The sequence below is a fragment of the Schistocerca serialis genome, chromosome 12, assembly GCF_023864345.2.
Source record: "Schistocerca serialis cubense isolate TAMUIC-IGC-003099 chromosome 12, iqSchSeri2.2, whole genome shotgun sequence".
Lineage (NCBI taxonomy): Eukaryota > Metazoa > Arthropoda > Insecta > Orthoptera > Acrididae > Schistocerca > Schistocerca serialis.
This window is the reverse complement of record NC_064649.1, coordinates 113,023,390-113,047,617: the sequence shown is the minus strand read 5'-3', so window position 1 is coordinate 113,047,617 and position 24,228 is coordinate 113,023,390. Positions and strand designations below refer to the sequence as shown.

Sequence of the window (24,228 nt, the reverse complement as noted above, 5' to 3'; positions counted from 1 at the left end):
TTTATCTAATTTATTTGTCCTTTGACCTTTAGTAATCATTGCTGTCACGACCGCATCACTGTCATTGATACTTGTTTCGATATGGACAATCTCAATGGTGAGAGGTATCCAGAATGAAATTTTCACTCTTCAGCGGAGTGTACGTGGATAAGAAACTTCCTGGCAGATTAAAATTGTGTGCCGTACCGAGAATCGAAATCTGGACCTTTGCCTTTTTCCAACAATGGGCTCTACCAACTACCAAAGCACGACTCTCGACTCCTCCTCACAGCTTTACTTCTGCCAGTATCTCGTCTCCTACCTTCCAAACTTTACAGAAGCTCTCCTGCGAACCTTGCAAGACTAGCAGTCCTGGAAGAAAGGATATTTCGGAGCCATGGATTAGTCACCGCCTGGGGGATGTTTCGAGATTGAGATTTTCACTCTGCAGTGGGAAGTGCGCTGATAAGAAACTTCCTGGCAGATTAGAATTGTGTCCCAGACCAAGAGTCGAGGTGGGGACCTTGGCCTTTCGAGGGCAAGTGCTTTACCAACTGAGCTACCCAAGCACGACTCATGACCCGTCCTCACAGCTTTAATTCCACCACTGTCTCGTCTCCTACCTTCCAAACTTCATAGGGGCTCTCTTGCAAACCTTGTAGAAGTAGCATTCCTGCAGGGCAGGATATTGCGGAGACGTGGCTTAGCCACAGCCTGGGGGATATTTCCAGAATGAGATTTTCACTCTGCAGCGGAGTGTGCGCTGATACGGTCTGACAGGATGTTTGAGGCAGAAGGATCCAACGTAACGTCGTGTTGTCTCTGTCCCGCAGCTTACTACTGGCAGGTGTGCAGGGGCGGACACGTCCCCCATGGCGCGGTGATGGCGGGGCACGACAAGGACGGCGCCCCCGTGTACGTCGGAAGGGCTCACCACGCAGGTGACCTCGTGCCGGCCAAGGTGGTTCCAAACAAGGGCGGCGCCTACGTGCCCCACAACGGCCAGGAACACTTCAAGACCGCCTTTGAGGTGAGCCCACTTCCCACACAGGCCAGAAATCCGATTTCAGACCCAACCAGCTTTTGAATATCTGTTTTCAGAGGGTAGAAGGAACCATGCATGTTGCCTAAATGATAAACCTTACGAGTTTTATTGTGGTTCATGATCTTTTAAGAGCATCGTTTAATAAGTAATGCCCCACATCATTTTAAAAAGCCGTAAATATACAAAGACAAATGTCATTGAATGTGCTTCAGATGTGATGTTCGTTCTGTGCGCTGGTGAAGTTTCGAACCGTGCTTCCCGATGGCAGAGTCGTAGTACAACGTCAAAATGGCGTCCACATATGGCTCACATTACAAGCAGCGTGCTGTTACTGAATGCTCGTGTTCAGAAATAGAAACCTGTTGAACAAGTAGTAAGTGGGAAGTAAACAAATGTACTTGTATAATTATCTTTGCTTCTCTGATTGTCCTGGAAAACTACTGCAGGTACACGTGTGGGACATGTTTTATTAGATTCACCAGACCAATAACAACAAAATAAATGGAAATCGTTCTTTACTTTAACCGCGTATAGTTCTGCGAAGGCTTCATATTATCGGGTTGCTAAATTTCATGCAAAATCTTTCATTGGACGTAACTCCATAACTAAATATTTGTAGACCTGTGTTTGTATGAACTTTTTTCTTTAATTTTACATGTAGAGTAACTTATTACACTATTTGCATATCTTCGTGACTTACCCTATACGTACATGTGAGATGCACTGCGTAAGTGAAAATGAAGAAGAAGGCAGACAGAAGGAGAATGGCGTACTACTGCAAACCAATCTCGGAATTCAGCACTGGAGAAAGTATGTGTAGTATTAAGGTTTGTGACTCATTGTTGTTGTTGTTGTGGTCTTCAGTCCTGAGACTGGTTAGATGCAGCTGTCCATGCTACTCTATCATGTGCAAGGATCTTCATCTCCCAGTACCTACTGCAGCCTACATCCTTCTGAATCTCTTGGTCTCCCTCTACGATTTTTACCCTCCAGGCTGCCCTCCTGTACTAAATTGGTGATCCCTTGATGCCTCAGAACATGTCCTACCAACCGATCTCTTCTTCTAGTCAAGTTGTGGCACAAACTCCTCTTCTCCCCAATTCTATTCAATACCTCCTCATTAGTTATGTGATCTAACCATCTAATCTTCAGCATTCTTCTGTAGCACCACATTTCGAAAGCTTCTATTATCTTCTTGTCCAAGTTTTTTTATCGTCCCTTTTTCACTTCCATACATGGCTACACTCCATACAAATACTTTCAGAAACGACTTCCTGACACTTAAATCAATACTCGATGTTAACAAATTTCTCATGTTCAGAAATGCTTTCCTTGCCATTGCCAGTCTATATTTTATATCCTCTCTACTTCGAACATCATCAGTTAATTTGCTCCCCAAATAGCAAAACTCCTTTACTATTTTAAGTGTCTCATTTCCTAATCTAATTCCCTCAGCATCACCAGACTTAATTGGACTACATTCCATTATCCTCGTTTTGCTTTTGTTGATGTTCATCTTATACCATCCTTTCAAGACACTTTCCATTCCGTTCAGCTGCTTTTCCAGATCCTTTGCTGTCTCTGACAGAATTACAATGTCATCAGTGAACCTCAAAGTTTTTATTTCTTCTCCATGGATTTTAATACCTACTCCGAACTTTTCTTTTGTTTTCTTCACTGCTTGCCCAATATACAGATTGAATAACATCGGGGAGAGGCTACAACCCTGTCTCAAATGGTTCAAATGGCTCTGAGCACTATGGGACTTAACTTCTGAGGTCATCAGTCCCCTAAAACTTGGAACTACTTGAACCTAACTAACGTAAGGACATAACACACATCCATGCCCGAGGCAGGATTCGAACCAGCGACCGTAGCAGTCGCAAGGTTCCGGACTGCACGCCTAGAACCGCCAGACCACCGCGGCCGGCCAACCCTGTCTCACTCCCTTCCCAACCACTGCTTCCCTTTCATGTCCCTCGACTCTTATAACTGTCATCTGCTTTCTGTACAAATTGTAAATAGCCTTTCGCTCCCTGTATTTTACCCCTACCACCTTCAGAATTTGAAAGAGAGTATTCCAGTCAACATTGTCAAAAGCTTTCTCTAAGTCTACAAATGCTAGAAGCGTAGGTTTGCCTTGCCGTGATCTACCTCATTACAAAATGCAAAAAACTGTTTCGTACCGAAACATCATGTGGTTATTTTGTTTTGATACTGGCTACATGCACAGTGTGGTATTTTCCCCCTGCAGAGGTTTGCCTGAATAGTGAGTAGAGCGGAGGTGGTGCACGTAAGGCAGTGTTTTGTACATATATTTATAGATGCTGCTTGCTGTCGTTGACAGGTGCTGTGTGGTGGCAGCCCCGCCTGGATGTATGCAAAAGCAGGTCACGTGCCGCCCTCGGGGTACCACGTGGGGCAGACGTCCACAGGCGAGAGGCTGTTCGTTGGCCGTGTGATGCACGACGGGGCCACCGCCGTTGGCAAGGTAGATTAGATTAGATTAGAATAGATTAATACTTGTTCCATAGATCATGAATACGACACTTCGTAATGATGTGGAACGTGTCAGGTTAATAAAAGATGTCTGTACAAGATATTACATTACACAAAATATTGCATGACACTAATGTTTAAGTTGTTTTCTGTTTTTTTCACTCCCTTAATTTGTATCTAAAAATTCAGCCAATGAGTAGAAGGAGTTGTCATCTAGAAATTCTTTTAATTTATTTTTAAATGTTGGTTGGCTACCTGTCAGGCTTTTGATGCTGTTTGGTAGGTGACCAAAAACTTTTGTGGCAGCATAATTTACCCCTTTCTGTGCCAAAGTCAGATTACACCCTGCATAGTGAAGACCATCCTTTCTCCTGGTGTTATAGCTATGCACACTGCTATTACTTTTGGACTGGGTTGGATTATTAACAACAAATTTCATAAGTGAATATATATACTGTGAGTTTACTGCGAGGATCCCTAGATCCTTAAATAGATGTCTGCAGGATGACCGTGGGTGGGCTCCAGCAATTATTCTGATTACACGTTTTTGAGCAATGAATACTTTTCTACTCAACGATGAATTACCCCAGAATATGATGCCATACGAAAGCAGTGAATGTAAGTAGGCATAGTAAGCTAATTTACTGAGATTCTTATCACCAAAATTTTGCAATAACCCTAATAGCATACGTAGCTGAACTCAGACGTTTCAGCAGACCATCAATGTGTTGCTTCCAGTTTAACCTCTCATCAATGGATACACCTAACAATTTTGAAAATTCTACCTTAGCTACAGACTTCTGTTCAAAGTCTATATTTATTGCTGGAGTTGTGCCATTTACTGTACGGAAATGTATATACTGCGTTTTATCAAAATTTAAAGAGAGTCCGTTTGCTGAGAACCACTTAATAATTTTGTGAAAAACATCATTTACAATTACATCACTTAGTTCTTGGTTTTTGGATGTTATTACTATACTTGTATCATCAGCAAAAAGAACTAACTTTGCATCTTCACACTAACTTTGCATATACCACTCCCTCCCTGAGTCTCACAGGGGGACCTTATTTACTGGACCTCTTAGGATGTGAAGATCAGTCCCAGGACATCTGTCTTCACCATTCGTGAAATGAGCTAGAATTCGTCGTTTTGGTACCCGCTAGGCTCTAGAACACTCTGCCGTCCGGGGGTGGCCGAGCAGTTCTAGGCACTATAGTCTGGAACCGCGCGACCGCTACGGTCGTAGGTTCCAATCCTGCCTCGGGCATTGATGTGTGTGATATCCTTAGGTTAGTTAGGTTTAAGTAGTTCTAAGTTCTATGGGACTGATGACCTCATAAGTTGAGTCCCAGTCTAAGGCGCTACAGTCATGGACTGAGCGGCTGGTCCCGGCGGAGATTCGAGTCCTCCCTCGGGCATGGGTGTGTGTGTTTGTCCTTAGGATAATTTAGGTTAAGTTGTGTGTAAACTTAGGGACTGATGACCTTAGCAGTTAAGTCCCATACGATTTCACACACATTTGAACAAGTTGAGTCCCATAGTGCTCACAGCCATTTGAACCATTTGCAGAACACTCCATTCCGAGGCTTATTGGTCAACAAACAGCTTAAGATGCTTTTCATCAAAAACACTTCCTAAATCCCTTCTGGTCATTTCCACACGTTTCTGAGTTATAAAACTAGACAATGCCATATGTAGGTAATTCCATGATTGCATTGGTGTAAAGTGCCAGCAACTCAGATTCATTACTAATTATTTATTGAGGTGTGTATCTCAGACATGCATACTTTTTTATTGGTGACGACATTCGTACATGTGCATTCGGTGTCAGCCCAATTAGGGACATAACAAAGTTGTTCTTGTTGTGGTCTTCAGTCCAGAGACTGGTTTGATGCAGCTTTCCATGATAATCTATCCTGTGCAAGCTTCTTCATCTGCAAGTAACTACTGCACCCTACATCCTTCTGAATCTGCTTGGTGTATTCAGCTCTTGGTGTCTCTCTAAGATTTTTATCCTCCACGCTGCTCTGCAACACTAACTTGGGTGATCCCTCGATGCCTCAGAATATGTCCTACCAATCGATCCCTTCTTCTAGCCAATTTGTGCCACAAATTTCACTTCTGCGCAATTCTGTTTAGTACATCCTCATTAGTTACGTGTTCTACCTATCTTATCTTCAGCATTGGTCAGTAGCACCACATTTCACAAGCTTCTATTCTCTGTTTGTGTAAACTATTTATCGTCCATGTTTCACTTGCATACATGGTTACACTCTACATCTACATCTACATCTACATACATACTCCGCAATCCACCATACGGTGCGTGGAGGAGGGTATCTCGTACCACAACTAGCATATTCTTTCCCTGTTCCAGTCCCAAACAGACCGAGGGAAAAATGACTGCCTATATGTACGAGCCCTAATCTCTCTTATCTTATCTATGTGGTCTTTCCGCTAAGTGTAAGTTGGCGGCAGTATAATTGTACTGCACTCAGCCTCAAATGCAGGTTCTCTAAAGTTCCTCAGTAGCGATTCACGAAAAGAACGCCTCCTTTCCTCTAGAGACTCCCACCCGAGTTCCTGAAGCATTTCCGTAACACTCGCGTGATGATCAAACCTACCACTAACAAATCTAGCAGCCCGCCTCTGAATTGCTTCTATGTCCTCCCTCAATACGGCCTGATAGGGATCCCAAACGCTCTAGCAGTACTCGAGAACAGGTCGTATTAGTGTGTTGTAAGCCTTCTCCTTTACAGATGAACCACATCTTCCTAAAATTCTATCAATGAACCGAAGACGACTATCCGCCTTCCCCACAACTGCCATTACATGCTTGTCCCACTTCATATCGCTCTGCAGTGTTACGCCCAAATATTTAATCGACGTGACTGTGTGAAGCACTACGCTGCTAATGGAGTATTGAAACATTACAGGATTGTTTTTCCTATTCACCTGCATTAATTTACATTTATCTTTATTTACAGTTAGCTGCCATTCTTTACACCAATCACAAATCCTGTCCAAGTCATCTTGTATCCTCCTACAGTCACTCAACGACGACACCTTCCAGTACACCACAGTACCATCAGCAAACAGCCGCACATTGCTATCCACCCTATTCAAAAGATCATTTATGTAGATACAAATACTTTGATACGAATACTTTTAGAAAAGACTTTATGACACCTAAATCAATTCTCATGTGTTAATGAATTTCTCTCCTTCAGAGACGTTTTTCTTGTCATTCCCAGTTCACATTTTATATTCTCTCTACTTCGCCCATCATCGGTTACATTGGTCCCTAAGCAGCACAACTTCTTTACTACTTTAAGTATCTCATTTTCTACTCTAATTCCCTCAGCGTCACCTGATTTAATTAGACTACATTCCATTATCTTCGGTTTGCTTTGTTGGTGTTCACCTTATATCCTCGTTTGAAGACACTGTCCATTCCATTCTACTGCTCTTCCAGGTATATAACAAAAAACAGTATTAATAAAACACACAAAAAAAATATTAACGTACGTACGCTGACAGAAAAAAATCACAGCACCAAGGAGTAGTGCAACATAAACGAAATTGGTAGGCGTGTTTCTACATCTGAATGATGATTATTCAGATTTCAAGCCAGTCGCATAAGGGCGGCGCTAGTAGCTCCAACATGCGGATGCAAACCAGGTTTGCTTTAAATCAGGGCCGGCCAGAAATTCTGCACGCGCGCGGTGCTCCTGCACATGTGCAACTTGTTGGTCGCAGCGTGCACGCCGCAGCCATCAGCGTTCATGTAGTGCGTGTTTCCACGCACAGATGTCGCTTTATCCACTTACTGAGATACTCTGTACCGGCGGATTCTAGTGCTCCTTCCACAGCTTGCAAGCCAACCGTGTGAAGGCATTTCGCGTATTAAACATTTAAAATACTGTCACAGTCTACTCATTGAGACGTCTACTTTTATGTTAACAGTTTAACCCAGTAACTGCACATGACTGCACTCTGTTCAAGTAAGGAAAACGTCGCCACTTTAAGTATTTAAAACAGTTCTCATTCTCGCCGCTGGCTGTGCGTGTGCTGTTTCACCGAGACAACGCACCCGCACATCGAGCTAACGTTACGCAACAGTTTCTTCCTGATAACAACTTTGAAGTGATTCCTCATGCTCCCTACTCACCTGACCTGGCTCCTAGTGACTTTTGGCTTTTTCCAACAATGAAAGACACTCTCCGTGGCTGCACATTCACCAGCCGTGCTGCTATTGCCTCAGCGATTTTCCAGTGGTCAAAACAGACTCCTAAAGAAGCCTTCGCCGCTGCCATTGAATCATGGCGTCAGCATTGTGAAAAATCTGTACGTCTGCAGGGCGATTACATCGAGAAGTAAAGCCCAGTTTCATCGATTTCGGGTGAGTAGTTAATTAGAAAAAAAATCGGAGGCCTTAGAACTTGAATGCACCTCGTATATCAAACGGTTTGCTATCAAATGTACAGTTCGGCTTTAGAAGTCGTTTGACAACTGAAAATGGTGTATTCTCTTTTCTCTGTGGGGTACTGGATAGGCTAAACAAAAAGTTTCGAACGCTTGGCTAATTTTTTGATTTAACTAAGGCATTTGATTGTGTTGATCTCACAATATTGCTCCAGAAGTTGGACCACTACGGAATAAGGGGAGTAGCTCATAATTGGTTCACCTCTTACTTTAGCAATAGGCAGCAAAAGGTCATTATTCACAATGTTGATAACGACTGTGATGTGGGATCTGAGTGGGGTACTGTCAAGTGGGGGTGCCCCAGGGATCAGTGTTGAGGCCACTCCTGATCCTTATTTATATAAATGATATGCCCTCTAGTATTATGGGTAAATCTAAAATATTTCTCTTTGCTGATGATACTAGCTTGGTAGTAAAGGATGTTGTTTGTAACATTGACTCGATTTCAAATAGTGCAGTACATGACCTCACTTCATAGCTTGTACAAAATAAACTAACGTTAAATCACAGTAAGACTAAGTTTTTACAGTTTCTAACACACAATTCAACAAAACGTGACGCTTTAATCTCACAGAACGGGCATATGATTAGTGAAACTGAACAGTTCAGATATCTAGGTGTTCATGTAGATAGCAAGCTGTCGTGGAAAGCCCACGTTCAGGATCTTATTCAATGACTTAATACTGCCGTTTTTACTATTCAAACGGTATCAGAAGTGAGTGATCATTCGACACGAAAATTAGTCTACTCCGCTTATTTTCATTCTAAAAGGATATTTTTGGCTCAGAAACGGGCGGTTCGGGCAATAAGTGGTGTGAGTTCACGAATCTCTTGTCGACGTCTGTTCACGAGTCTGGGTATCTTGACATTGGCCTCTCAATATGTATATATATATATAAAATTTACTGTCGTTCCTTGTTAAAAATATCAGTTCACATGTTTGTGAAATCTTATGGGACTTAACTGCTAAGGTCATCAGTCCCTAAGCTTACACACTACTTAACCTAAATTATCCTAAGGACAAACGCGCAGACCCATGCCCGAGGGAGGATTCGAACCTCTGCCGGGACCAGTCGCACAGTCCATGACTGTGCCGCCCCAGACCGCTCGGCTAATCCCGCGTGGCAAAAATATCACTTTATTCTCAAGAATTAGCAGCTTTTACACAGTTAATACTAGGCAGAAATCGAACCTGCATTTTGATCGGACTTCCTTAACTCCGGTGAACGAAGGTGTGCAGTATACTGCTGCATCCATTTTCAATGTTACCACAAGGATTCAAGAATCTTAGCAGTAATCCACGCGCTTTCAAATCGAAACTGATGAGTTTCCTCATGTGTCACTCCTTCCATTCTGTTGAGGAGTTCCTTGAAAAATTAAGACGATTCCTATGACATATTGTTGATTGCGTTTACTTAAACTTATGACTAGATTGTTTTTTGGTTCGTAAACAATTTATTTATATCTGTTATCACTTTTATGTTGCAATTTCATGTACTCACACGTTCCATGACCTTGGAGATTTGCTCCTCAATTTGGTCCTATGGAACTTGACGTGCAAATAAAAAATAAATACTGTCACCTCCGTCAACATGTTACTTATGTAATAAGTGGATCACAGGATGCTGGGCTGTGATGTTGTCCGTGCGTCTCGGTAAGACTACGCATTAACACGGTCCATAGTGGACGAAACGCGAATGAAGGTAGCAATTTGAAGAGCACAGGGAATAAAGTTCGAAGGCTCGTACCGTGGGAAAAAAACCTATGCGACAGTGGGATGGGTAGTAAGAGCAGTAGTGGCTTACTAGCTGCCATAGTTCATGCAAGGTTGGGTTTGTTAGTGTGGGTATCATGCATCATTACCGTGGCAGGTGAAGGCGATGTATCCAAGTTTACCGCAGCCGCTGCGTTCCTGGAACAATCAGGATCGTTATATACACTCCTGGAAATTGAAATAAGAACACCGTGAATTCATTGTCCCAGGAAGGGGAAACTTTATTGACACATTCCTGGGGTCAGATACATCACATGATCACACTGACAGAACGACAGGCACATAGACACAGGCAACAGAGCATGCACAATGTTGGCACTAGTACAGTGTATATCCACCTTTCGCAGCAATGCAGGCTGCTATTCTCCCATGGAGACGATCGTAGAGATGCTGGATATAGTCCTGTGGAACGGCTTGTCATGCCATTTCCACCTGGCGCCTCAGTTGGACCAGCGTTCGTGCTGGACGTGCAGACCGCGTGAGACGACGCTTCATCCAGTCCCAAACATGCTCAATGGGGGACAGATCCAGAGATCTTGCTGGCCAGGGTAGTTGACTTACACCTTCTAGAGCACGTTGGGTGGCACGGGATACATGCGGACGTGCATTGTCCTGTTGGAACAGCAAGTTCCCTTGCCGGTCTAGGAATGTTAGAACGATGGGTTCGATGACGGTTTGGATGTACCGTGCACTATTCAGTGTCCCCTCGACGATCACCAGTGGTATACGGCCAGTGTAGGAGATCGCTCCCCACACCATGATGCCGGGTGTTGGCCCTGTGTGCCTCGGTCATATGCAGTCCTGATTGTGGCGCTCACCTGCACGGCGCCAAACACGCATACGACCATCATTGGCACCAAGGCAGAAGCGACTCTCATCGCTGAAGACGACACGTCTCCATTCGTCCCTCCATTCACGCCTGTCGCGACACCACTGGAGGCGGGCTGCACGATGTTGGGACGTGAGCGGAAGACGGCCTAACGGTGTGCGGGACCGTAGCCCAGCTTCATGGAGACGGTTGCGAATGGTCCTCGCCGATACCCCAGGAGCAACAGTGTCCCTAATTTGCTGGGAAGTGGCGGTGCGGTCCCCTACGGCACTGCGTAGGATCCTACGGTCTTGGCGTGCATCCGTGCGTCGCTGCGGTCCGGTCCCAGGTCCACGGGCACGTGCACCTTCCGTCGACCACTGGCGACAACATCGATGTACTGTGGAGACCTCACGCCCCACGTGTTGAGCAATTCGGCGGTACGTCCACCCGGCCTCCCGCATGCCCTCTATACGCCCTCGCTCAAAGTCCGTCACGTGCACATACGGTTCACGTCTACGCTGTCGCGGCATGCTACCAGTGTTAAAGACTGCGATGGAGCTCCGTATGCCACGGCAAACTGGCTGACACTGACGGCGGCGGTGCACAAATGCTGCGCAGCTAGCGCCATTCGACGGCCAACACCGCGGTTCCTGGTGTGTCCGCTGTGCCGTGCGTGTGATCATTCCTTGTACAGCCCTCTCGCAGTGTCCGGAGCAAGTATGGTGGGTCTGACACACCGGTGTCAATGTGTTCTTTTTTCCATTTCCAGGAGTGTAGTAGTGGGAGATCGGCCATAGATCATCTCACTGTGTGGAGGGTGCGTGGAGCTTGTCTGCATGTATTGTACGGGACGACTTCCCTGCGCAGTGCCAGTTATTCGGCAAGTGTGTTCCAACTGCATATCCAGAGTAATGGTGGTTGATTAACAGGGGCTCACCTGTACCGTTGTGTTTGCGTGTACTTGGCCATAGATGTTAGGTGCTTACAAGTATGTCTTTTGGTCTTTTAAGTTTCCATCTATGGTCGTAGTTCCCCAGATCCAGAATAAACGGGTTTCTACGAATGTCTGGAGTTTCTGTATAGTCTTGTGGTGAGTTTGTGGATTACCTCAGTGAGAGTCTCAAGTCGGTATTCCCGGTGAAGGTACGCGATGCGTGTTGTGATGTAACAAAATAAAAGTGATGTTGTTATTCAATGGAAAAGTTGGAATTTGAGATTTCGCTTACTGTTTTATCAGTCACAATTGGCCTGAGACTCATGAATGACCATTGTCATAAAATACTGCATTATGAAATGTGAATAGTTTTTACTTGCAATTTCGCGTGGCTTGAAGCACTCACAGCTAGCGTGCTATTGATTAAGTAATTGCGTTATCGTCTTTCTAATTACTTCATGATCGTAGATACGATCATACCCGGTTGTGAAGTTATTGTTATGACAAAACAATTTCCTAAGGGACCAGAAAGTTCTTAAGGGCGCAAAAACAACTGTAACACCACACAAAAGGGAAATTCAATATTAAAGCTGATGCAAGAAAACGATAAAACAGTTTTCTTTTTATCAATGTAACACGCACATTGGACTGCTGATCTTGGTGTCTGTAATATTAGCAAAATGCATAATTAGAATGAAACTAATACTGAGGAGATGATAGGAATGAGCACTGCTAAATGATCCAATATTTCCAGAACAAATATTTATTGTAACTAAACCATATATCGTACCTTAAGCTTAGTACTACAATGACAGTAGATTTTTATGTCCGTTTCATGTCCATTGAGCACTCTTTTATATAGCCATTGTCCTCTTTGAGTCGCTCGTGTGTCGTCACGATAAGTTATAACAGTTCTTCTTTTTACAGTTCACTCAAACTTAGACGCAACATGTTTTTATACATTTAGTAAAAGTGAGATCAGACTGCCACAAATCTGCGTCCGTCTTACTTAAGAAAAACAGTACAACTATTTTAACGCTCAAGGCTTCATTTGTTCTCCAGCAAACAAAATAGTGAAGGATCGCATATCTATCTGTATTTTTCTGTTTACGTTGCCGCCCAAAGACGACGAATTACTTTATTTAGGAAATTCCACCGTCGCTATGCGACGCCTTATTATAAACAGGTATTTGCCTTCTGGCTGAAAGCATTAACTATTTGCTGTTGTAATGAAGTCAAAAATAGCGAATATCACAGTGTGTATCGTGGAGCGTCGCTTATGATTTTGTTTTGTATGATCTGCAGACGCCGCAGGCGTGTGAGCGCAGCGTATCCCCAGTGTAACACCCACAGCGCCTCTTGGTGTTGAAAAAACAAAAATAGCTCCCAAATTATCTCCCTTGTCCCTAAAATATCAATTCACAAAATGGCCCATGTCCCTCCACAAGTAGTAATTACGAAAAATAAATAAAAAACAGATAAAGGGCAATATCTAGCATAGAAAGCAAAAGACAAGAAAAGGAAAATTTAATTATAAATTTTAGAAACATGGGAAGGGGGAAAAATAGTAGAAAATATTAAAATATTAGTTATTCCAATACGTAAGAAAATCAATATTATAGTCATAGAACGTAGGTCTGGGACACCAAAGCTAGCGTTTATTAAAGTATTACGTTGTAATTACGATACTCTAGTCTCTAGTCTGCTCTAGTTCGGAAGTTATTTAGGACGTACAGCTTTAGAGAACAACAATTGTGACTTTATTAAACGGGGATCAAGAATAGATCGTGACGAGATTGTTTTTGAGGATTGTCAGTTCAAGACTTTGGACATTTATCAGATTAGATAAACGGGAAGGTGAATAGTAATGTCTTTGGCTTTAATGTCAGTTCGTGTGAATATTTAAACTCTTTACTGAATTTTAACCGGATTCGGACTTTGAAGTGTGATAGTGTGAAACTTTAACTTTACGCGACTAGAGATCATAGTTAATGACAGTTTGTGGATATTAAATGGAAATAACTTATTTACCGAAAGTGACAGGATATTATCTAACATCTCTGATGCTAGCGGGAATCCTACTTAGACATCTAATTAAAGAACTTCTTTGAATGAGATCGTATGAGTGAATCTATTTATTAATAATTCTTGTCAATAAACTGACGTTGTTAATTTGAATCATAATACAAGGCTGGAACATTAATTTAACTTAGATTAATATACGTTAAGGTTACGTGATCTATGCCTAGAACAAACTAGCGATTCGTAACTAAAACAAATGAACGAAAGGTTAAAGTATCGTCGTCTGTATACATTGGTAGTAAAGCAACTACAGATTTTTTTCTCTCAGAGTTGGGAAGACTATACGTGTAGTGGCCCACGTTTAACATTGGGTTTTAAAAGTAATCAAACTGATACTTAGCCGGGACAATATTAAATAAAAGTAAAACCCTTCAATGACAGTCAATGTGTAAAAAATAAAATCAAACTTTCACGTATTAGACGAAAAAGCGAAAACAGAAAAAGGGCTGCTACACCAGACAGGGACTGCGTACGTCATCATGGGTCGAATAAGTCTCATGTACATGGACTTCGACACTCTTCTGTTCAGTGTACTACACCTGTTGAGCATAGGGTAGAGCTGTTTGAGCCTCGCGCTTGCTCGGTTGGTCATGTGTTGTATGTGGTGTCCCCGCGCCTCCTCCAGAGTAATTTCCGGTCCAGCCAGACAGCAAGGTATTTGACTTTCTCGCGGAAACGTATTGGGCGTACATGTAGAGTTATTGGTGTGCAGTATCGGTGTTTGCGCAGTTGCTTCGGTCTTCTAGTGAACAGAACGGCTTCGTACTTGTCGACGGTTACTCTAAAACGCCATTTCTGTGCCAATGATGGTCGTGAGTTGTTCAGAAGGACGCCATTCGATGGCCTGGAACCAATCTGTCTGCGAGATGCTCAGACTGGACCCACACCAGGAGATATGGTTATGACACCAGGAGCACAATGGTGGTTGTCCCACGCACCCTGACTGCAAATTTGTAAGAGAATCTGGTGATTTGACCCGTCTTGCTGCAATTCATGGACAGCATTTCAGAGGTTCGATACTTTGCATTGGCCTGTTCGATCAGCAGATCCGCCTCTAATCGATCTTGCACGGCACATCATCGGACAACTCCAGCGTCATACATAAACTGTATTAACTGCCCCTTCTAACAATACCACCACTTGCAACGTAGGTTAAAAATCAGATTAATAATGTTGCTCACGCAGCATTATGTTCGCTTTTTCGGGCAACAAGAAAGATATTCACTGTGGATTGTATCGCCAACCGGAGTGGCCGTGCGGTTCTAGGCGCTACAGTCTGGAACCGAGCGACCGCTACTGTCGCACGTTCGAGTCCTGCCTCGGGCATGGATGTGTGTGATGTCCTTAGGTTAGTTAGGTTTAAGTAGTTCTAAGTTCTAGGGACTGATTCTGCAGTTAAGTCCCATAGTGCTCAGAGCCATTTGAACCTATCGAACATGCCTGCGATAGATTGAAAAGGGCTGTTTATGGACGACGTGACGCACCAACCACACTGAGTGATCTACTCTGAATCCCCATAGAGGAGTGGGACAATCTGGACCAACAGTGCCTTGATGAACTTGTGGGTAGTATGCCACGACGAATACAGGCATGCATCAATGCAACAGGACGTGCTACTGAATATTAGAGGTTTCAGCAGTTCTAAGTTCTAGGCGACTGATGATCTCAGATATGGGTCGCATAGTGCTCAGAGTCATTTGTTTGTATGGTATCGTCAGAATGGAAATAATGAAGTCACTGAAAAAAGTCATTAATTTTGGCGCTTATCTTGAATGGATTTCCACATAGATTTCGTCGAAGTTGTTATGGCTCATCTTGTTGACTCTAGGGTGATTCCACTTTGACTGCTAGAAGGTACAGATCTGTATTTTAGCAATATTTGAAGACCTAACAAATGCGTTTTTCAGGAAATTCTTAATGATCAAAAAATCCCAGATTGGAACAATGGTATGGTAGAAATAATTTTTGACTTGGTGTTCACGATCCACATTTTTATTAAACTTCTTGTAAATTCACATATACTTCTTCTTAACTGTCACATCATCAAGAAACAGTTTTGTATCAGTCTTCATACATTTAATTTCCACTTTAACCAAGCACAAGACTTGACTGTTCTTTTACAAAGCGAAATAACAACTTAACTTCTGCAAAGTGAAACAAAGACTGCTCTCTGTGCGCATTCGCGCGGTAACGGTTACAAGTAAGTCAAAGATTATGACAGTCTCACAGAGATGAATACACACAAGAACCGTATCACTGTAATATATCGTTACATCGGAGTACCTATGCATTAATAAAACCAAATGTGAATATTGTCACAAAAATATGTCTGCTACTTCGCAGGAAAGTAGTACGATATTACTGGTATCGAGAACTGGGGTTGGAGTGCCTTAATGGTCACGTAAATAAAGAACGATTACACCCTGCATTGGCCGACCCGGTGCAACACGCATGGAACTCCATCCCGCAAACTGACTTGCGATACCTGTACAACATAATGCATGCACGTTTGCATGCATGCATTCAACATTTTGATGATTGATTGGCGACTCCATGGCGTGTTGTGTGCACCACGACCAAATAGTGGATAGAATTGGAAGGAAAATCAGCATTGGCCGTATTTTGTAGTTTTATTGCCAGCAGAATCGATTTTCGGTCACTTAGTGACCATCCTCAGTGCTGTAATATATAATTATAATTGGTAGGCACTGGTATCAAGCTATAACCACAAGCTTAGGGGGATCTCATTGTATCGGTTATTAACGGGCCAGCATTTCACATTTGCAGTGGCTTATTTCGCGGTCATAATAGCCAATGATTTTCCAATGCTAATAACTTAAATATTATACCTAGATACACGTACTCCCGAAATTTCATCACTCTACATTAATTATTTTTTGGTGTTGCGATTTTTTCCATCAGTATATATTGTTTGGTTGTATATAATTCCAACGGATCATTCAAAAGATTTGTTCATACCTGGCTCCAACACAACAAATCTGATTTGACTGTAATGTAATTCCAGTGGTACATTCAAAAGAAGGGTCTTCTGTTTTTATACGAGGCATTTTTTTAAAGAAAGACTTTCCTCAAATAAAAATAAAAGAGGCAGATTTTTCTTAACAGTTTTTTTTAATGAAAGCCTCCACTTTTATGCATACTTTCCACAGTTCTTTGGTCGGTAGCAGTTCACAATACTCGATAATAAATCTAGCCTCATAATTTCAAAACACTTCGATATCAAGGAAATCCCCACTATGGATTCCATGTATGCAATGGAGAAAAGGGGGAGAGATAGAGAGATATAGTGAGAGAGATTTACGTGTGTATGATAAACCCCTTCCCTCTAAAATTTCCTCTCTCCGTACCTCCTCTGTGTTACCTCGTGTCACTGATCTCTCACTTGTCCTAACAAGGGGATGCCACGATGTTGGTATCACAGATTTACTTAAACCTCTAAAAGGCCGTTAAAACAACATAATGTGCACGTAGTTACGTGCGCTGCTCTCGAATCCTGAGAAGTTTACACGTTTGTGCATAAGTGCCCGATGTTAGAGTTCGTGGTGCTCAAACGATTAGCATTCGGCTTCATAAGCCAAACATCTATCAGGCGACTATTCGATTCCCGATCGAATTTAATTATGAATGTATTTTTATTCATCACTGGTTGTAATATTTAATTTATATGACATTTGAGAAGTAATGTAATGCAAAAAAAACGACGTGTATTTGCATGAAGTTACAATTCGTATTTTCCATGTCTGTATGACAAATACCGCCCTGAAACCTGTGATGTCGAGGAGCATATCGGACGAGTATTTGTAAATTACTCTTCTGGTCCCGCATATTGTGGTTTATTATATTACTGATTCTGAATAACGTGAATCGCATTATTGCTTATAGAAGTTTGACTTGGGCTTTAGAAGCCAGTCCCTAGTCCTTGAAAATTTAATGACAAATAGTACATAGTCAAATAACATATGAAGGGCTTATTTCAATAGTGGTACAAGTTCATTACCTCCACTTTTCTGCCTATAATGATTCTAAAATTAATGATCCAAACAAACAGAAAGAAAGATTCATCTCTAGCCAGAAGCCATATGCTTGAATATTTCTGGTATCTCAACTGCAGATTTTTCAGCGCTAATTTCACTTTAGGACTCTGTATCTCAAGATGAACAAAATTGTACTTGTACCACTATTGAAATAACCTCTTCGTATTAAATTCTCTACAACTTCATGAAAATGCACTTGGTATTTTTTTCATTATACACTACTTGCCATTAAAACTGCTATACTAAGAAGGAATGCAGATGATAGACGGGTATTCATTGGACAACTATATTATACTAGAACTGACACGTGATTACATTTTCACGCAATTTGAGTGCATAGATCCTGAGAAATTAGTACCCAGAACAACCACCTCTGGCCGTAATAAAGGCCTTGATACGCCTGGGCATTGAGTCAAATGGCGTATACAGGTACGATACCACAGTTCATCAAGAGTAGTGACTGTCGTATTGTGACGAGCCAGTTGCTCGGCCACCATTGACCAGACATTTTCAATTGGTGAGAGGTCTGGAGAATGTGCTGCCAGGGCAGCAGTCGAACATTTTCTGTATCCAGAAAGACCCGTACAGGACCTGCAACATGTGATCGTGCATTATCCTGCTGAAATGTAGGGGGTCGAACGAGTATCGATTCAAATTGTACGGAGCAGATGTACGTGTACAGGTATGGATACAACCTTATGAATCCATGGATCCTGCATTTTAGAGCAGGGGACTGTTCAAGCTGGTGGAGGCTCTTTAATCTCAGTAATGGGGTGGGGCGTGTGCAGTTGAAGTGATATGGAAACCCTGACGCGTCCAGATACGACTCTGACAGGTGACACAGAGGTCTGATCACCTGCACCCGGTGATGTCCATTCTGCATTCCGACAGGCTTGCGCAATTCAGGAGGACAATGCGACACCACACACGTCCAGAATTACTACAGAGTGGCTCAAGGAACACTCTTCTGAGTTTAAACATTTCCGCTGGCGACCAAACTCCCCAGACATCGACACTGTTGAGCATATCTGGGATTTCTTGCAGTGTGCTGTTCAGAAGAGATCTCCACCCTCTAGTGCTGTTACGGATTTATGGATTCATGGTGTCAGTTCCCTCCAGCATTGCTTCAGAAATTTGTCTAGTCCATGCCACGTCGTGTTGCGGCACTTCTGCGTGCTCGCGGGGGCCTTACTCGATATTAGGAAGGTGTACCAGTTTCTTTGGCTCTTGAGTTTTTCATTCTGCAATTTTTCGAATTCTACTTATAAAAAGCGAGTGGCATACCGTATAAACAAACTAATTGGAAACCTAGCTATTTATACAATATCAGTTCCTCGTGAAAAGTTTGTTACAGACTCAAGACGACGGATTCACGACGAACGTGCTTTTTATGTGCGCAGGGGATAACATTTATAGAAGACTGCAGGTTGGTGAACATTATTCAGAACTTATGTACTCCACCGACAGGGGGAAGCAACTACATACCTCACGTATATTATAAGGGGAGGATACAATGCTGGAATCGGATTTACTTCAAACTTTGTACAACTTTAGTTGGCCATTTAAACAACGTACTGTACATGTGGTAAGGTTCATTACTCTGGCAATTCAGAGAAAATCGCAAGAGAAGTTTTACATCATTCTTCGCAGGTTCATCGCCGGCAATTTGAAGCCCAATATAAAACGGATTAATACCTTGAAATAACTTATTTTTAGCTCGACATTGCGTTTCCAAATCTGTCCATAATTTTACTTTTGATATGTCTGCACTTGTCTCGAGCTTTGAATACGTTACAAACTTAAATCTGTTTCTTCTACTATATCTACGCCATGGGACTCCAGAAGATCGTTCAGGTCTAAGACTAAATGGACCAATTTTATTACTACAAGCTATCCGAACTTTCTCCAAAGCACCTTGGTCCTCAAATATTTTTTTATTAGCTCTATCATCCAATGTCAAGCGTTCAACTCTTACATTAATCCTATACACATACGTAACAACTTTATTAATTGATGCATACTTGTTAGCAAAGAACTTAAATTCATCTGTAATGTCGTAATGTTTTAATGTAGAGAAATTAATAGCACTCTCATCATATTTCTCAGTGGCGCCCATTTTTCCATATTCGAACCTAACACCATCAGACTGAGTGTACTCTGTGCGCCATCTGCACATACTACCAAAGTACGGTCTACTGAGATTCGTCCGTCGGCGTATCCAACGCCTCGGGCGTGCAGCGCGAACCCTGCGGATCATCCTCATCCGACGAAAGGCAAATAACTTCCTCCGTGGCCTCCATATCCGACGCGTCCGACGCGTCCAATTCCGCCTTCATAGAACAACAATGCAATATGTGACAATCTGCATGTATTACATTAAGTCGTGAAATCAAAGCTTCATCACCAATTGAATATTCGTTGGATACAAATATGACCAAGCCACGATATTTAATAACCATGCCAGGTTTATTCTTTGCATTAACAGTGACAGGCCGTCCTTCAACTATACGCTTCAAAATTGTGGCGTACGGCCTCCACCAAGACCACTCAAATTCCTCAAAAACAATAACATTATGGACGCGAGGATCGTATCCACCAAATCCAAATTCGGAACAAAATGGTAGATACACATGCTGCTTCCGCGACAGTATTTTCTCAATTAATGTAGACTTGCCAATATTTGTATCTCCATAAAGATATAACTGTTTCTTACGCATCTCCGTGGACCGATAGGCCTTATTATACCACCGTACAACGCGGCCCGCCCAGCCATTGTAATTTAAATGACACTCCGTTAGGGACCTAACGATCAAACGATTTGCCTGAAATGAATCAAAATACTTCTCAATGAACCGAATACGAGACCAATTATTTACTAAGAACGGATCAGTGTAATCCATAACATTAGTACGTTCGGCCCACTTGCGTAAAAGAACATTGAAAGACAAAGCCGAGTCATTACAATTCGAAATAGGAACAGTTACGTAACTGACGCATCTATGCGAAGATTCCGGTTGTCACAACTCAGAGTAATGCCGGCACAATAGCTTAGCTTGTTCGGTGTGAGGGTTAACTGCCCTCTGTAACGAAGAAAGCTGAGTGAATGGATCACCGATGAACTTGAATGAACAAATGCAACGAACAATAACGAACAAAATGAGATGAACAACAATAAAGTGGTTACTGCTTGCGCTTTTGCGAGAGCATCGTGGACGAGGCGAGGGTTCGAATCCAGCTAACACTAATTTTTTTAAACTACTTTTTTTCATCAGTGGTCACTTTATTTAATTTATATAACATCTGAGAGAAAATACACTACTGACCATTAAAATTGCTACACCACGAAGATGACGTGCTACAGACGCGAAATTTAACCGACAGGAAGAAGATGCTGTGATATGAAAATGATTAGCTTTTCAGAGCACTCACACAAGGTTGGCACCGATGGCGACACCTACAACGTGCTGACACGAGGAAAGTTTCCAACCGATTTCTCATACACAAACAGCAGTTGACCGGCGTTGCCTGGTGAAACGTTGTTGTGATGCCTCGTTAAGGATGAGAAAAGCGTACCATCACGTTTCCGACTTTGATAAAGGTCGGATTGTAGCCTATCGCGATTGCGGTTTATCGTATCACGACATTGCTGCTCGCGTTGGTCGAGATCCAATGACTGATAGCAGAATATGGAATCGGTGGGGTCAGGAGGGTAATACGGAACGCCGTGCTGGATCCCAACGGCCTCGTATCACTAGCAGTCGAGATGACAGGCATCTTAACCGCATGGCTGTAACGGATCGTGCAGCCACGTCTCGATCCCTGAGTCAACAGATGGGGACTTTTGCAAGACAACAAAAATCTGCATCAACAGTTCGACGACGTTTGCAGCAGCATGGACTATCAGCTCGGAGACCATGGCTGTGATTACCCTTGACGCTTCATCACTGATAGGAGCGCCTGGGACGGTGTACTCAACGACGAACCTGGATGCACGAATGGCAAAACGTCATTTTTTCGGATGAATCCAGGTTCTGTTTAGAGCATCATGATGGTCGCATCCGTGTTTGGCGACATCGTGGTGACCGCACATTGGAAGCGTATATTCGTCATCACCATACTGGCGTATCACCCGGCGTGATGGTATGGGGTGCCATTGGTTACACGTCTCGGTCACCTCTTGAACGATGGACGTTGTAGTTGGTGGGGAGGCTTGCGTGCCTCAGCGATACAGATAGCCGTACCGTAGGTGCAACCACAACAGAGGGGTATCTTTTGAGAGGCCAGACAAACATGTGGTTCCTGAAGAGGGGCAGCAGCTTTTTCAGTAGTTGCAGTGGCAACAGTCTGGATGATTGACTGATGATCTGGCCTTGTAACACTAACCAAAACGGCCTTGCTGCGCTGGTACTACGAACGGCTGAAAGCAAGGGGGAAACTACAGCCGTAATTTTTCCCGAGGGCATGCAGCTTTACTGAGCATGGACAGCTGCATTAAACCAGTCTCCAGACTGAAGACCACAACAACAACAAGTCTTGATGAACTGTGGTATCGTGTTGAAGCTGCATGGGCACCTATACCTGCACACGCCATCCAACCTCTGTTTGACTCAATGCCCAGGCGTATCGAGGCCGTTATTACGGCCAGAGGTGATTGTTCCGGGTACTGATTTCTCAGGATCAAACACCCAAATTGCGTGAAAATGTAAAGACATGTCAGTTCTAGTATAATATATTTTATCCAATGAATACCCGTTTATTATCTGAATTTCTTCTTGGTGTAGCAATTTTAATGGGCAGTAGTGTACGAGCGGTCTGCGCCAGACTTAAACCGTAGCATTAGATCTTAGCTATTGAAATCGGGACCCATCTGACCAGGCCACAGATTTTTATTCTTCTAGGATCCAACCAATGTGGCCACGAGGCCAGAGAAGGCGCCACAGAAGATGTCCAGCTGTTACCAAAATCGCTCACACTGGACGCCTGCGGCTATAGCCCATTAAAGCCGAATTCCGCCGCATTGTCCTGATGGATGCTCTTTTCGTACGCCCCACATTGACTGTTGCGGTTATTTCACGCAGTGCTGCTTGTCTGTCAGCACTGACAGTTCTACGCAAACGCCGCTGCTCTCGATCGTTAAGTGGAGGCCATCGGCCACTGCATTGTCCATACTGAGAGTTAATGCCTGGAGTTTGGTATTGTCGGCCGGCACACTCTTGACACTGTGGATTTCGGAATACTGAATTCCCTAACGACTTCCGTAATGGAATGTCCCAAGCATCTAGCTCCCAGTACCACTTCGCGTTCGAAGTCTATTAATTACTGTCGTGCGGCCGAAATCATGGCGGAATCCTTTTCACATGAATCATCTGAGTACAGGTGGTAGCTCCGTGAATGCACTGCCCTCTTAAGCCTAGTATAAGCGATAATACCACCATCTGTATATGTGCATACCGCTATCCACGACAGTTGGAACCTCAGTGTATTACTTACCTACTACATTAACTCTCCTTACTAACTCCTTGTTACTTTTGTCAGCAGCTTGTGCTGCTATGTTCACCAACAACTTTTACAATTCTCAAAATGTGAGATAACAATTTTTTTACATGTCTTTATTTCTGCTGTCGACAGATCCATCCCTCCCACGGCGTGTGCTACATCCCATATGGTGGCAGAGAGATAGGCAAGAGTGAGTACGAGGTGCTGATCACAAATTAGTCTGCACGGGAATAACAAGATGTGTGCTCTCATTTGTACCACTTTGTTTCTGTAAATAAACTGCCATTTTTATACACTTACATGTGTGTTTCCCTCTGCTTTACTGTTTCTCCCTGACATTTATTGCTAGCTCGTAACACAGTGGTAGCTGGTTATTCCAGACATTTTAGACATGTGTTTGTGTGAGTGTGTGTCTTGTGTGTGTGTGTGTGTGTGTGTGTGTGTGTGTGTTTGTGTGTGTGTGTGTTTACGAATCTATAGTACTATCCATATAAATCTGAACTACTATAATTAGTCATAACACCTGATCTAATAGTGGGAGTTGTTTGGAAGTTTGGGAGCTAACATACATACGAGGTTCGCGCAATGAGTCATACGCCATTTTTTTTTCTCAGAATATACGGGGTGTTACAAAAAGGTACGGCCAAACTTTCAGGAAACATTCCTCACATAAATAAAGAAAAGATGTTACGTGGCCATGTGTCCGGAAACGCTTACTTTCCACGTTAGAGCTCATTTTATTACTTCTCTTCAAATCAAATTAATTATGGAATGGAAACACATACCAACAGAACGTACCAGCGTGACTTCAAACACTTTGTTACAGGAAATGTTCAAAATGTCCTCCGTTAGCGAGGATACATGCATCCACCCTCCGTCGCATGGAATCCCTGATGCGCTGATGCAGCCCTGGAAAATGGCGTATTGTGTCACAGCCGTCCACAATACGAGCACGACGAGTCTCTACATTTGGTACCGGGGTTGCGTAGAGAAGAGCTTTCAAATGCCCCCACAAATGAAAGTCAAGAGGGTTGAGGTCAGGAGAGCGTGGAGGCCATGGAATTGGT

General features: G+C 43.0%; 1 protein-coding gene across 1 annotated transcript in view; it reads left to right on the top strand.

Moving 5' to 3' along the window:
- The window catches only part of LOC126428269 (uncharacterized), a 65,079-nt gene extending 41,619 nt beyond the window's left edge, over positions 1-23,460 (top strand). The window contains exons 2-4 of the mRNA XM_050090184.1: positions 813-1,009; positions 3,372-3,515; positions 23,294-23,460. Of these exons, the coding sequence (XP_049946141.1) occupies positions 813-1,009; positions 3,372-3,515; positions 23,294-23,380 (428 nt within the window). The 3' untranslated portion in view covers positions 23,381-23,460. The remainder of the gene's footprint in view (positions 1-812; positions 1,010-3,371; positions 3,516-23,293) is intronic.
- Positions 23,461-24,228: the final 768 nt, after the last annotated feature.